The 13,902-nt window shown below is 48.0% G+C and overlaps 1 protein-coding gene across 1 annotated transcript in view; it reads left to right on the forward strand.

Annotated features, from left to right (window-relative positions):
• EFCAB11 (EF-hand calcium binding domain 11) overlaps nucleotides 1-13,403 on the forward strand; it is a 183,369-nt gene extending 169,966 nt beyond the window's left edge. Inside the window, exon 6 of the mRNA XM_013003681.2 lies at nucleotides 13,199-13,403. Coding sequence (XP_012859135.1) covers nucleotides 13,199-13,289 — 91 coding nt within the window. The 3' untranslated portion in view covers nucleotides 13,290-13,403. The remainder of the gene's footprint in view (nucleotides 1-13,198) is intronic.
• The last annotated feature ends 499 nt before the right edge of the window (nucleotides 13,404-13,902 follow it).

Consider the following 13,902-nt stretch of genomic DNA (forward strand, 5'->3'; position numbering starts at 1 on the left):
ATCTTTGATCTGCAGGTGACACAACCTTGCTTGCTCAAAGTAAGCACGTGTTGATAAAGATCAAGGATTGTAGCCTTCGGTATGGATTACAACTCAATATAAAGAAGACCAAAATCTTCACAAATGGGCCAACAGGTAGCATCATGATAAATGAAGAAAAGGTTGAAGTTGTCAAGGATTTTGTCTTGCTCGGATCCACAGTCAATGTTCATAGAAGCAGCAGTCGGGATCAAAAGACAAGTTGTATTAGGTAAATCTGCTGCACAAGACCTCTATAAAGCATTGGAGAGCAACGATGTTACTGTAAGGCCTACGATGTGACTGACACAAGCCATGGTATGTTCAGTGGCTCCATATGCATGTGGAAATTGGACATTGATTAAAGGCGAGCGAAGGAGAATTGCTACCTTTGAATCGTGGTGCGGAGAAGAATACTGAGAGCACCATGGACTGCTAAAAGGACAAAAATCTTTCTTGGCAGAAGTATGGCCAGAGGGTTCCTTCAAGACCAGGATGGCAAGACTTCATCTTACATACTCTGGGCGTCTTGTCGGGAGAGACCAGTCCCTAGAGAGGGACGTCATGCTTGGTGAAGTAGAGGAACAGAGGAGAGCAGGCCTCAAGGAGATGCGGACAAGACGATGGCGGCAACAATGGGCTCAAGCGCGGGAACAGTTGTGAGGATGGCGTAGGGCCGGGCAGTGTCTCCATCTGTTGTACAGAAGGCCGCTATGGGTCGGAATCAACTAGATGACACCTCGCAGCGACTTTACCAAACACGACATCCTTTACAGAGACTAGTCTCTCCTGATAACAGATCCAAAGTAAATGAGACAAAGTCTCACCATCCTCCTTGTAAGGAGCATCTGGCAGTCCTTTCTCCAAGCCAGGCTGGTTCTTTGAATGTTCTTTGCCAGCCCCATAACTCAGACCACCGATTCCTTTTCAGCCTTCCTTTTTCAATGTCTAACCTTCGCATGCATCTGAGGGTCATTCAAATACCATGGCTTGGGTCAGACACCCCTTACTCCTCAAAGTGACTTCCGTGTTCTTCTACGGCTTCTTCTTCTCACCGTTATTGAGGCCATGCTGACTCATAGCAACCCCATCGGACAGGGAAGAACTGCTGCTTTGAGTTTCTGAGACTGTAACTCTTTATTGGAGTAGAAAGCCCCATTTTTCTCCCAAGGAGCAGCTGGTAGTTTCGAACTGCTGACCTTTTAGATCACAACCCAACTCATAACCACTATGGCACCAGGGTACCTGCCTTCTACGGATAAAAGAGTCATATTAAGTAATTCACCATGTTGCAGACTGACAGATCCATCAACATTTAGAATAGTATCCAGTCTTAGCATCCGTGTTGTCTAACCCTTTAACTTGACTTGTCAGGTGCTTTAGTTTCATAGCAGCTAAGGGACACATACCTCATTGCCATATTCAGAGGAGGCCTGTAAGGGTGTGTGTGGGAAGAATAGGAGACCTCCCTCACTGCCATGAAGTCAATTCCGACGCCTGCTGCTGTTACTAGGTACCACCACGTTGGTTCTGACTCCTAGTAGCCCGATGTACAACAGAATGAAACACTGCCTGGTCTTGCGCCGTCCTCACAATTGTTCTTCTGTTCAAGCCCATTGTCGCAGATGCTGTGTTAATCCATCTTCTTGAGGGTCTTCAACTTTTTTGCTGCCCCTCTACTTTACCCAGCATAATGTCCTTCTCCAGGGACTGCTCTTTCCTGACCACATGCCCAAAGTACGTGAGACAAAGTCTCATCATCCTTGCTTCTAAGGAGCATTCTGGCTGTACTTCTCCAGAGACAAATTTATTTATCCTTGGGACGTTAGCTTTCATGAAACCATTGCATTAGGTAAATTTGCTCCATGGTACTTTCAGTATTCCTTGGCAGCACCATAATTCAAAGGCATCGATTCTTTTTTCATCTTCCTTGTCCAGTGTCAAACTTTCACGTGCATGTAAGGCAGTTGAAAATACCCTGGCTTGGGCCAGGAGCACCTTAGTCCTCAAAGTAGTAACATCCTTCCTTTGCAACACTTTAAAGAGGCCTTGTGCAGCAGATTTACCGACTGCAGCTCGTCTTTTGATCTCTTGACACTTACTTCCACGAACATTGATTGTGGATCCAAGCAAGACAAAATCCTTAACAACTTCAACCTTTTCTCCATCTATCAGGTTACCTGCTGGTCCAGTTGTTAGAATTCGAGTCTTTATATTGAATCATAATCAATACAGAAGGCTGCAGTCCTGGGTCTTCATCAGAAAATGCTTCAAGTCCTCACTTTGAGCGAGCAAGGTTGTGTCATCTGTATGTCAGGAGGTTGTTAGTAAGCCTTCCTCCAATCTTCAGTATTCTTTTTCATGTAAGCCAGTTTCTCGGATTATTTGCTCAGCATACAAACTGAATCAGTGTGGTGAGTGGCTACAATCCTGTCACACATCTTTCCTGATTTTAAGCCCTGCAGTATTCCCTTGTTCTATTCCAACAACTTCCCCTTGATCCTGTACACGTTTCACCTGAGCACAAGGAAGTGTCTGGAATCCCCATGCTTCTCAAGGCTATCCATAGTTTGTTCTGATCCACACAGTCAAATGTCTGTGCATAATCAATACAATGTAGGTAAAAATCTTTCTGGTATTATCTCTTTCAGCCAAGATTTAACTCATAATGACCCTGTAATGCAGAGGAGGGCTGCCCTGTGGATTTCTGAGAGTAGACAGCCTCATCTTCCTCTTGCAAAGCAGCTGGTGGCTTAGAAATGCTGGCCTTGCAGTTAGCAGCCCAACATGTAACCCACTACCCCAGCTGAACTGCCCGTAGGGGACCTGTTGACCCAGAAATACAGGAAACAAATTGTTTATGATTATTCCAAAGAGTCTTATTTTGACTTTTGTTCTATATCCTTAAAGCTGTGAGATTCTTTATATGTGTGTGTATACATAATTTTTTTAACATAACAATTCTCTTCGGGAAAACAAACTGGAACTAAGATGTCACTGCTTACTAGCAGATCTGCTAGAGCACTTGATAAGAAGGAATATGAGACTGTTTCCTGGCAGTGGGGCTTAGAGCTGTATGTTGATTCCATTCATCTGCACGGCCACACGGAGTCAATGATCAAACAGGCTGAAATCACTTTCTCTCCTCCTCTAAAAAATAGTTCCAGCTTTAAAAATGACTCCTCATTTTTAAAACCTAGCAAATAGGAAAAAATGAGTCATTATTGATGGCTAATCACTTTTGCCAGCTGTGACTGCATTACACATCCATTTTTCTTTTTTTCTTGGACTGGAGAATCTAGTCATTCTCTAAGGGAATGAAAATCCCACATTGCTCCCATCAGTTGCGTCTCCAGGCACATTCAGACCCACAGTGAAGATACCATAGACCGAGCTTTTGGGAGGCCGCCAGGAAGCTCTTTCCCTAGAACGCAGGACCACGGAGGACCATGCAGCATTTCAGGGTAGCATCTAAGGAGACATCAGAGTCATTTGGGGGTTTCTTGAAAATTGGAAGCATCATTTTCATAATATTACTTCTGCTGAGGAACCACGCAATCAAACATGCATCTGAGCAGGACTGAGCAGTGTTTGCTTCTCTTGCACGGGGGTCTCTGGGAGTCGGAACCGACTTGATGGCACCTAACAACAACGACAACATCTACTCCATTCCGATCAGGTGCCAGGTGCTGCAGCTTAGACGAGATTTCAAACCGGATACTTGGTATAACAGAGCACTGTGAGCTGCTGGGAATACATTGTATATTGCCTGCCATCAAAAGGGAATTCTTTGGGCCAGGTGACCACGTTTTCAGTCAGGACAGACTTCAGATGGTTGGATCAGATTTTAGCTCCTCTGCTGTACTTCGGACCCTTGTCCTCACTGTCTACGGCTCCATTCTTGGACTGATAGTTGACATTTAAATGTATGTGCCTAAATAATTGGATCAAAGCACCCAGGGATCACACCGGGGAGAGACTGCACCCTCATGGTGGGAAAGGCACTCTTGAAATACCAACCTCACCTCTGCATCCCCAAGGAGCTTCTGCTTTCTCAACCTGCAAGCAGAAGCCCCAGACTCAATTATGGACGGACCAAGTCTTCACCAGCCAGTCGTTGACAGGGAAGAATGCCTTATGCCAATTGGCTGCAGCCAATCAATTCTGGGGCTGTCAATGGAAGATGGGGTTACAGTGATTAGCTTAGCGCTATCAGGTCCCGCTTGGGGAGGGATCGGTCCCATCCCAGCCCCACATCATACACAGGACCGCAGTGGGTGCTGAAGAAGTAACCAATAAGATCTACTGTGCCTTTGGTCTAGAAGGCCGAGCCTGGTGCTTGAATGAGGCCTAAGTTTTCTTGGCTTGTGTTATTCTGTGTCCGTGGTCTACTCTGGACACCTAGTCTGTCACTGTTGATCCTGTCCACCAGTGACTCCTGGCCAGGCGTGTGCTTAGCTGTACTTCTGCATCCTAAAGGCTGGATCTCTCATAGGCAATAATATATTGTCTTCCTCAAGGAGGGGAATCCTGGTGGCACAATGGTTAAGCTCTGAGATGCTAACCGAGAGGTTGGCTCTTCAAACCCGCCAGCCTCTCTGTGGGAGAAAGATGTGGCAGCCCAAATCCACAAAGATTACAGCCTTGGAAACTTGGGGAGCAAGTTCTATTTTGTCCCGTGGGTCGGAATTGACTCAACGGCAATGAGTTTGGTTCTTTGATCTTTTCCTGAAGAAGCAGTTAAAAGTTTAATAATACTACGATTTCGCATTCATCGACAGACCAAATCTTATTAAATAAGACACATGGACACTGGATTATAAAGAGAAGGGGGCTCCTATCCCTTTTTCTGCTTCACGCTGACATTCCGATTGCCTGGCCCTTCAGTATTCAGAGCATTTCCTAAAGGCAGTATTTAATTTGCTCTAAAAATCCCTCTTCCCAGATATCAGAACATTCTGATCAGTTGTGAGGTCCCGTCTCCCCAAAGGAGAGTCTGGTGGGACATATTACCACCGACCAGCAAACTCAAATGGCTTCTCAAAATGAAGCTTGCACTGCGTCTCAGCTGGTTTCTTTCTAGAGAGCCAGGAGCACTGAGGGCTTGTGTGCAGGTAGTTTGATTGGGAAGCAACCTCAGCCACCAGCAGTGAGGGGAGAGGGAGGAAGCTGATGGGAAAAGGTCCTTTCATAAAGTTTGCCACTAATGAGCCAAAGGCCTCTCTCACATCAGAACCTCCCCAGCCGATGGGATGTTCTCAGAGCTGTCTCCCCGAGGGACCGAAGAGGAGAGCTTTTATCCACTGGCTCCTGATACCTCATTGACCCAGGGTTGCCCCAGGGGCTGTTACCTCCTTCCTCCTCCACACTTCCGGTGGCACATGTGGTGTCAGCAGCCCCAGGCAGAAAGCAAAAGAGACCGTGCTAAGCTCTCCCAAAGCCTGGACGGAGACAAGCAAGAGTGTGGGAGGCAGGGCCCAAAGGTGTCCAGTCCACATGACAGTCGCGTGGGAGCCTCGAAAAGAAGAAACAGCATCCACAGATCTCTCTTACCTTTCCTGGGTATCAGAATGGCTTTTCTTAACACACATCACTACAAAGGTAAAATTAATAAACACATTACCAGCCGGATGGCTGTAGAGCCCTGTAGGCCTCTCATCAACAAAGAGGCAAGCGCGCCAGTGCTGAGAGAAAGGGAGGCTGCTTGCGGGAGAAGCTGTCATCGTTACATCTTCAATTGGCGAGTCCTCTCATCCGCAGCAGGGAGCTCCTTGCTTGGAGGGTAATTTTCCCTCTTCACTGTTCAGTCAGGATGACAGCTTTGTCCCTAATGGAGTGGCAGCTTTGACTTTAGTTTAAATGAATTTATGGAGAATCAAAGGGATTCTTTGATTCCACCCCAAAAATCCCCAAGATGCAAACTTTTGCTCATGTAAATCTCTGCCTCCTCCGCATTCAACTTCTCATTCATGGTTCGTGCGAATCAAATGCGACGTCGAGTTTCGAAACCCCGCGTGTCTGCCTCAGTGACTCACAGTCATCATTGCCTGTCCGTGTGTTGGCTGGGAACACACAGCTGCCTGTCCCTGAACTCTGATCACCCCCCTGGCCCTGGTTCTCCAGCGTGGTCTTTTCTGGACTCAGTTCAAATCCTCGGTGTTGGCCAGGCAGGGTGTGGAGGTCATGATCCGCACAATCCATCCGAGACGTGTGTCTCAGCTGAATCGGAAGTGGGTTTGTTGCTGTTGTTGTTGTTGTTGTTTTAAGAGCTTTTCAACTTTTTCTTTAAAGAAATCATTCTAGTAAACTTATTTAACTGGACAGTTTCCAAGAATTGCCTCAGATTTTGCTTCCTCACAGGGAATGATCCTCAGCCAGAGACAACCGGGTAGAGGGTCATTCAGAAAGAGGCAGATCCTGCGTGAGAGGGTGGACACAGTGGCGCCAACAATGGGCTCAGGCACGGCAGGGATTGTGAGGAGGGTGCGGGACTGGGCAGTAGTTCCTTCGGTTGGTGGGGGGCGGGGGAGTTCTCCGAGTTAGAGCAACTCAACAAGCATCATCTGAAGACCTCTTCATTGTCACAGATTGGGGGTGGTGTCACTGATCTCTAGTGGGTATCTAGCCCGGGCATGCTGCTAACTGTCCTGTGTATCTGGTGGCACCCCGCCCCCACCATGCCACTTGACTCTCTGCCCCAAATACCAGTAGTGCTGAGGTCCCGAAACGGCTGTCAACACCGAAGGGGTCTGTACGACATGCACCGAGTCCACTTGTTTTGAATGTTCCCTCTGGCAAGGAAGAAAATGTCCCATCCGTTGAACTTGACATCAATCGTGTTAAAGAATATTGTAAGACGAAATCACCCACCCTCAGAAAACAAGTTCCTGTTCTGCATGCATCCTTCAACTGCTACCCATCCGAATATGGATGCTTGCAAGATTATAATCACGAGGTCTGCACCAGTCTGTATTCTTGTTTCCACGTCACAGCGTCATTTTTGTGGTCTTTATCTCATTGTAATAGTTAAGGAAGAGCCCACGGTTTTCATGCTCTGGCATTTTTTTAAACTACTCCCCCCACCTGTTTAATGTTTGCAGAAAGCAACCCCTGCCCTCTGAAATATAGTTTCAGAGACCTGGCCGTGGCTACGCTCAAAAGAATGATTTTACAACAAACATTGTTCTCCAAAAAAGAACTGCTTTCAGGGAATTCCAAGAGATTGTTTTGATGCAAATGTCCTCACACAAGGAGCACTTACTGCTTGGGATGAAGTCTGTGCGTACATGTTTTTTGTTTTTAAAAAAAATCATTTTATTGGGGGCTCGTGCCACAATCCATACGTCCATCCATTGTGTAGCACATTTGTACATTTGTTGCCATCATCATTCTCAAAACATCTACTTGAGTCCTTGGTATCAACTCCTCATTTTCCCCTCCCTCCCGGCCCCCTCTCCCTCATGAACCCTTGATAATTTATAAATTATTATCATTTTGTCGTGTCTTACACTGTCAGACATCTCCCTTTTCTGTTGTCCATCCCTCAGGGGGGTGGTTATATGTAAATACTTGTAATGAAAAATTAAAAAGCAAAGCTCCTTCAGTTTTCCTTGAGAATGTATCCCAACATGGCCCAGCTTCATGAAAGATTCACAAAGTGAAACCCTGGCTCCTGCAGGGTCAAGAGCATTTCACCTTTGGGTCTCAGGTGCAAATCTAGTGTGAGCTGGTGAAGTCTGTCTTACAAAGGCAAGAGCAGGATTTTTCTTAGCAAATCAAGATACAAAGGAGACCAGCCCTAAGGCTCGTGACACACTCATGAAGGCTAATGGGCCAGGGAATGTTTCTGTCTTAACAGGTAAGAAAGACAGCTGAATGTACCAGGTCTCTCGCTGACTGAAATTCTCAGTGTATCCCAGTGTCAACCTGGGTCTGCTTGTACATTGACATCCGGTCACTGTCCGTACCCTGCGGGATGATAAAGCCCTTCCCAAGATTTTGACACATTGCTGGAAGGCTTATGGTTTCCTGGAGCTCTGGTAGGCTGAGTGGGTTACACATAGGCCCTCAAACTACAAAGCCAGTGTTTCAAACCCACCAAGTGCTTCTTGAGGGGAAAAGGGTGGGGCTGGCTGTTCCTAAAAGGTTGACGCTGGCTGCAAACCCTACAGAGCAGTTCTACTCTGTCCTGCAGGGTCAGCAGGTTTTCTGTTTTGTCTTTGTGGCTTCCTGGTTGTCTTGGGCTCTGCGTTCTTTCTCAGAATTAGTTCCATTGGCAGAACTATCCAGATCATCGGCCCACCGGCTTTTCTTGTTCCCCAGTACACCAGCTAAGATAGAGCTCACCTCTGAACTCCGTTTCCAGCCCCAAACTCAGCACAAACACTCCAATGTACCCCCAACCCCACATGGTGTGTTCTGCTGCGCCCCTTGGAGAAGATGGGATAATGAGCAATAGCAACAACGTTGAAGCCTGTTGTAAACATTAAACGACATTTGCCATCAAGGCGATTTTGACTCACGGCGATCCCACGTGTTGCGGAGTAGAACTGCACGCCGTAGGGTTTTCGCGGCTGTTACCTTTATGGAAGCAAAGCGCCAGGCCTTCTTTTGTGGTACCTCTGCCCATCTTTTGGTTAATCATCCAGGGCTTAAGCCTGTGTGCTCCCCAGGGGCTCATAAACAAAAGACACGCAAATTCACTGCCATTGAGCTGACTCATAGCAGCCCTGTGGGACAGAGTACTGGCCCTTCAAGTTTCCAAGACTGTCACTCTTTACGGGAGTGGAAAACCCCTTCTTTCTCCTGTGGAGCAGGCTGGTGGTTTCGAACTGCTGACCTTGTAGATTGCAGCCCAACTACGCCACCAGGGCTCCAAAAAGGCTTTATGGGGATGATTCTCTTCCCTCTCAGGCGCCCCACTTCCTCCTTATCTGCTAACCATCCTCTTCCTCCCAGTTGCTCCCAAATTCTTCAGAATAAAGTTTATCAGAGCAGTTCCAAGTCTCTTGAGTCTCCCCTGTCCCAAACAATTCCAGGTCTCCGTTTTGCCTCTCAGACTGCAACAGAAACACCTCGATTTTAACCAGACAAACATTTCTATAAAGCCTTTACTGTGGCTAATGGCAATTGTTTTCCTCCCCAGGATCATTTCTTTGAAAAGCCACTTCTGGACGTGGATTTACTTCTGTATCCAGATGTCCGAGGAGACCGTAGGTTCTTGGCTAGATCGAAGCCACCAAGCCTCAGCTGCCAAGCACTTTGATTTAAATGGGCCTGGTTTCCATTTGGGTCCCAGTTTCCGGCTTTGGGGCTCTAAACCTTGCAGCTTGGGAGTCAAGGGACTCCTCCCGCCCACGATCTCACTTCTGCAGCCTCAGTTTTCAAAGCTCAGCTCTCAGATGATGGCTCTTCTGCCTGGTCTGGGAGAAAGACAGGGTTTTCTACTCCCACCAAGAGTTACAGTCTCAGAAATTCACGGGGCCAGTTCTACCCTGTCCTATAGGGTCATTACAGACATCAAGAAAAATAAGTGAAGCTATCAAAAGATTTAGTGTCTGGGGTCTTAAAGGCTTGAAGATAAACAAGTGGCCATCTAGCTCAGAAGCAACAAAGCCCACATGGAAGAAGCACACCAGCCTGTGTGATCATTAGGTGTCGAAGGGATCAGGTATCTGTAGGCAACTGGACATCCCCTTACAGAAGGGTCTCAGAGAGGAGATGAGCCAGTCAGGGTGCAGGGTAGCAACGATGAAACATACAACTTTCCTCTAGTTCCTAAATACTTCCTCCCCCACTCTCATGATCCCAGTTCTACCTACAAATCTGGCTAGACCAGAGGATGTACATTGGTACAGATAGGAACTGGAAACACAGGGGATTCAGGACAGATGATCCCTTCAGGACCAGTGGTGAGAGTGGCGATACCTGGAGGGTGGAGGGCAGCTGGGGTAGAAAGGGGGAACCGATTACAGTTTGGGTGGACAACAGAAAAGTGGGTGAAGGGCGATGTCGGACAGTGTAAGATATGACAAAATAATAATAATTTATAAATTATCAAGGGTTCGTGAGGGAGTGGGGAGGGAGGGGGGCAAATGGGGAGCCGATGCCAAGGGCTCAAGTAGACAGCAAATGTTTTGAGAATGATGATGGCAACAAATGTACAAATCTGCTTGACACGATGGATGTATGGATTGTGATAAGAGTTGTACGATGCCCAAATAAAATGATTTTTAAAAAAGAAAGAAAGAAATATTTCACAATATAAAAAAAAAATAAGTGAAGGCAGTTACATATGGCAATTTCCTGAGAAAATCTGTCACAGGGTGCTCTTTCCACAAGCATTCAGCTTCACAGTCTGAGTAAACACACACACACACACACACACACACACACACACACGAATAGTATCAGAAGCGGCTTATTCTTAACATAACTATTTCAGGTTCTCCATTGAACACCCCCTCCCCCCTCCCGAAACATATACATGCAACAAAACCAGTTCAGGAAAACTTGCTGCATGACATCAATTCAAACTCCTCCCCATCACCCTCTAGAGCAACGGTTCTCAACCTGTGGGTCACAACCCCTTTGGGGATCAAACAACCCTTTCACAGGGGTTGCCCGATTCATCACAGTAGCAAAATGACAGTTTTGAAGTAGCCAGGAAAATAATGTTATGGTTGGGGGTCACCACATGAGGAGCTGTATTAAAGGGGTGCAGCATTAGGAAGGTTGAGAACCACTGCTCTAGAGTCAAGGACTATAGGACAGGATAGAACAGCCTGTGTGGGTTTCTGAGACTATGAATCTCTACAAGAGTAGAAAGCTTCATCTTTCTCCCATGAAGCAACTAGTAATTTTGAACTCCTGACCTTGTGGTTAGAGTCCAACTTGCAGCCCACTACACTACCAGGGCATTCAGAGTGAAAAGGCTGCTGGGGCGGGGGGATCCTAGTTGGGCCATATTATCAATCTACAATGATCTGATTTATAGTCAATCCTCGGTAGCGTGTGATGCTGATTATTTCTAATCACTTAGCAGAGCTCGGGCATTATACTCTTTGGTCCTGAATAGTGCGGCGCTGTCATGTCTGTTTCGCCCACCGTCATGTCATGTCCAGGAGAAAAGCAGTGGCCTCTGCCACCGGCCGTGGTTTCCCCCGTACTTGGGACCACACTGCTGTGCCCTGTAGCAGCAGCGAGAGTAGAGATTTTTCTCCACCTCAGAAGGATGAAAAATGGTCACCACTCTCTTCTACAGAGCCGTTAGACACTACTGAGACTTTGGCATGAAATATTCAGGAGGTTGGTTTTAGAATGCCCTATTTTAAAAGCCTGCTTCACGGCAGTTACAGTGATGGGTGGCTCTGCTAGGCAGGCCAGTTTGGCTGCTAAAAAGCCCTCCGTGTGGCTGCTACGACTTGTTGTTCCAACAGAGGTTCCATTGGCACCAGCCACAGAAGCTACTGATAGGGCCCTAATCCACTGTGTTTCTCAGTGCCATCGAGTTGATGTGACTCATAGTGACCCTGTAGGACAGGATAGAACTGTCCCAGTAGTTTCTGAGACTGTCACACATTATAGGAGTAGAAAGCCTCATCTTTGTCCAGAGAAGCAGCAGATGTTTTTGAACCACTGACCTTGTGGTTCGCAGCCCAACACATAAGCACTACGCCATACAATGACCATGGCTCATCTGTTTTGAAAAACGCTTTTGAAAGCAGTGCTTTCCCTGGAAATATGAAGGAACTCCAAAAAGTCTGTGGAAAAGGGATGAAGAGACACTGGCATTTCCCTCTGCACTTTTGGAGCCTCCTCATCGCTGGGAGGCATGGCCAGTGCCTGGTGGCCTAGTGGTAACGCATGGGGCTGCTGACTTCAAGGTCGGCTCTTTGAAACCGCCAGCTGCTCCGTGGGAGAAAGATGGGGCTTTCTACTCCCATAAAGAGTTCCAGTCTTGGGAACTCAAAGGGGCAGTTCCACCTTGCCCTGTAGGGTCTCTGAGTTGGCATCGACTCGATAGCAGGGAGTTTGAGTAACGGAGGTGGGCTGTCTCAGCCACGGGCTGTGGGTGCTATCACGGGACTCCTGGTTCAGGTAGCAGTTCTAGGGGTCAGCACAGCATGGGCCACTCCGCCCCAAACTCACCTGAACACTATCCTGCGTGACTTCAAAGAGTGTCACAAGTGCCTCTGGGGGCTGACCAGAGCGTCCGAGACCCTGCAGGAAGCCAGTGCAAACTCCTGGTCCTGGGGCACGCCCTGTGGAATTATGGCATCATTGTGTCTCTGTGGCATTGCTCCTTGTCTCCAGGGAGCCATCTGGAATGGCGCAGAGAGCTGCTGTTGGGACAGTGTTGGAATTTCAGGATCCTGGCTGGAGTTCCTCATCTGCTCCCTCCGGGCAGGGTGGTCAAGACTCAGTGTCTTCCTGGGTACAACATGTCCAGCCCGTTAACGGGAAAAGGGAAAGGAAGATGATATAATTTCCCCACAGATTTCCGGCAGCCCCCTGGTAGCTTAAGGGAGTGGCTAATGATGTACAGCAATCCCAACGTGGGCAGTCTTAACATGATGTGGAAGCTCCCGGGTAGGTGGGTGCTTGGCGATGAACAAAAGGCGGGAGGGTCAGGTCTACCCTGTGGTGCCGCAGAAGAAAGGCCTGGTCATCTCCTTCGCCAAAGGTAGCCACTGCAAGTCCTTCAGCGCACACTTATGCTTGGACACACTTGTGGCCGCCACGAGTCAGCGGGAACTTGTTAGCAACCGACCCAGCCATGTGCAGGATGTTGCACTCGGCCACAAAACATGTTTCTGACGGCAGAGCTGTGCATCCAACGTGGTCGACTGAGGAATGGATACAGGCTTGTGGACCCATTCCGGGAAAGGCTGATGGGAAGGCATGAAACAGTCATTCCATCTTTTCTCACACAACTTGTGCAGTTGGCCTCGTTCCTTTAACAAGAATGGATCTCTTCTAACTTGTTGTAAGGGCTCTTTCTTCTCCTCCCCACCTCTGGTGTGATAAGCACAAGAGGTGGAGGCAGGGGATGGCTTTCCATACACCTTCCAGGAACTTACATTCTCTCTCACAGGCATGCGCCCAAACAAGCCAGGATTCCCCCATGCGCTCCCCACGGGCAGGTCCGGCGAAAATAACGTTTGGTTTCCTTTTCCAGGGAAGTGGATCAGGACTCGGACGGCCATGTCAGCTTCAGAGACTTTGAATACGCCATGAACTACAGGCAGAGCGAAGCAGAAGTCGCGTGACTTACTCACGGCAAGTTCTGGGGAAGGGCAAGGCCTGGCAATGAATCTGAACGCCCAACACACTCCACTCTGCTAATCATCTGATACCCGGAATTAAATGCTCACTCACTCGTGGTTTGGAGAATCTGATTAGATACTTACACTATTCATTACCAGCTAAGGGTAGCCAGTCCCTGAGCCAGGGGGCTGTGGCTGACACTGCCTCTCAGACAGGCGCTCTGCCGTCCCCCTTATAAGAGCAAGCTGGCACTGGAGACAACCAAGGCTCCAGAGTCCTTAGAGGTGCACACAAGTCACGTGGATGGCTTGGTGGTTCGACTCCTCCCAGATACACTTCAGAAGAAAGGCCTGGCAGGCTGTTTCCGAAAATCGAGCCTTTGGGAGCCCCTTGGGGCACACAGTTCTACTCTGGTAAAACACGGGGTCAGCATGAGTCAGAATCAATTCAGTGGCAACTGGGTTTTAAACGGCTCTAAAAGAATGTGCCCAGAGTGGAAATCGCCATTGAAAGTGGCCCCAGGGCCCTGGCTGTGCGTGACAAATAAGGCAGATATGGCCAGCACAGTGAGCTCACACACACACCACCACCACCACCACCACCACCACCACCACC

Source organism: Echinops telfairi, unplaced genomic scaffold (genome assembly GCF_000313985.2).
Source record: "Echinops telfairi isolate 266 unplaced genomic scaffold, ASM31398v2 ScPeMD7_18;HRSCAF=68, whole genome shotgun sequence".
Classification (NCBI taxonomy): Eukaryota; Metazoa; Chordata; class Mammalia; order Afrosoricida; family Tenrecidae; genus Echinops; species Echinops telfairi.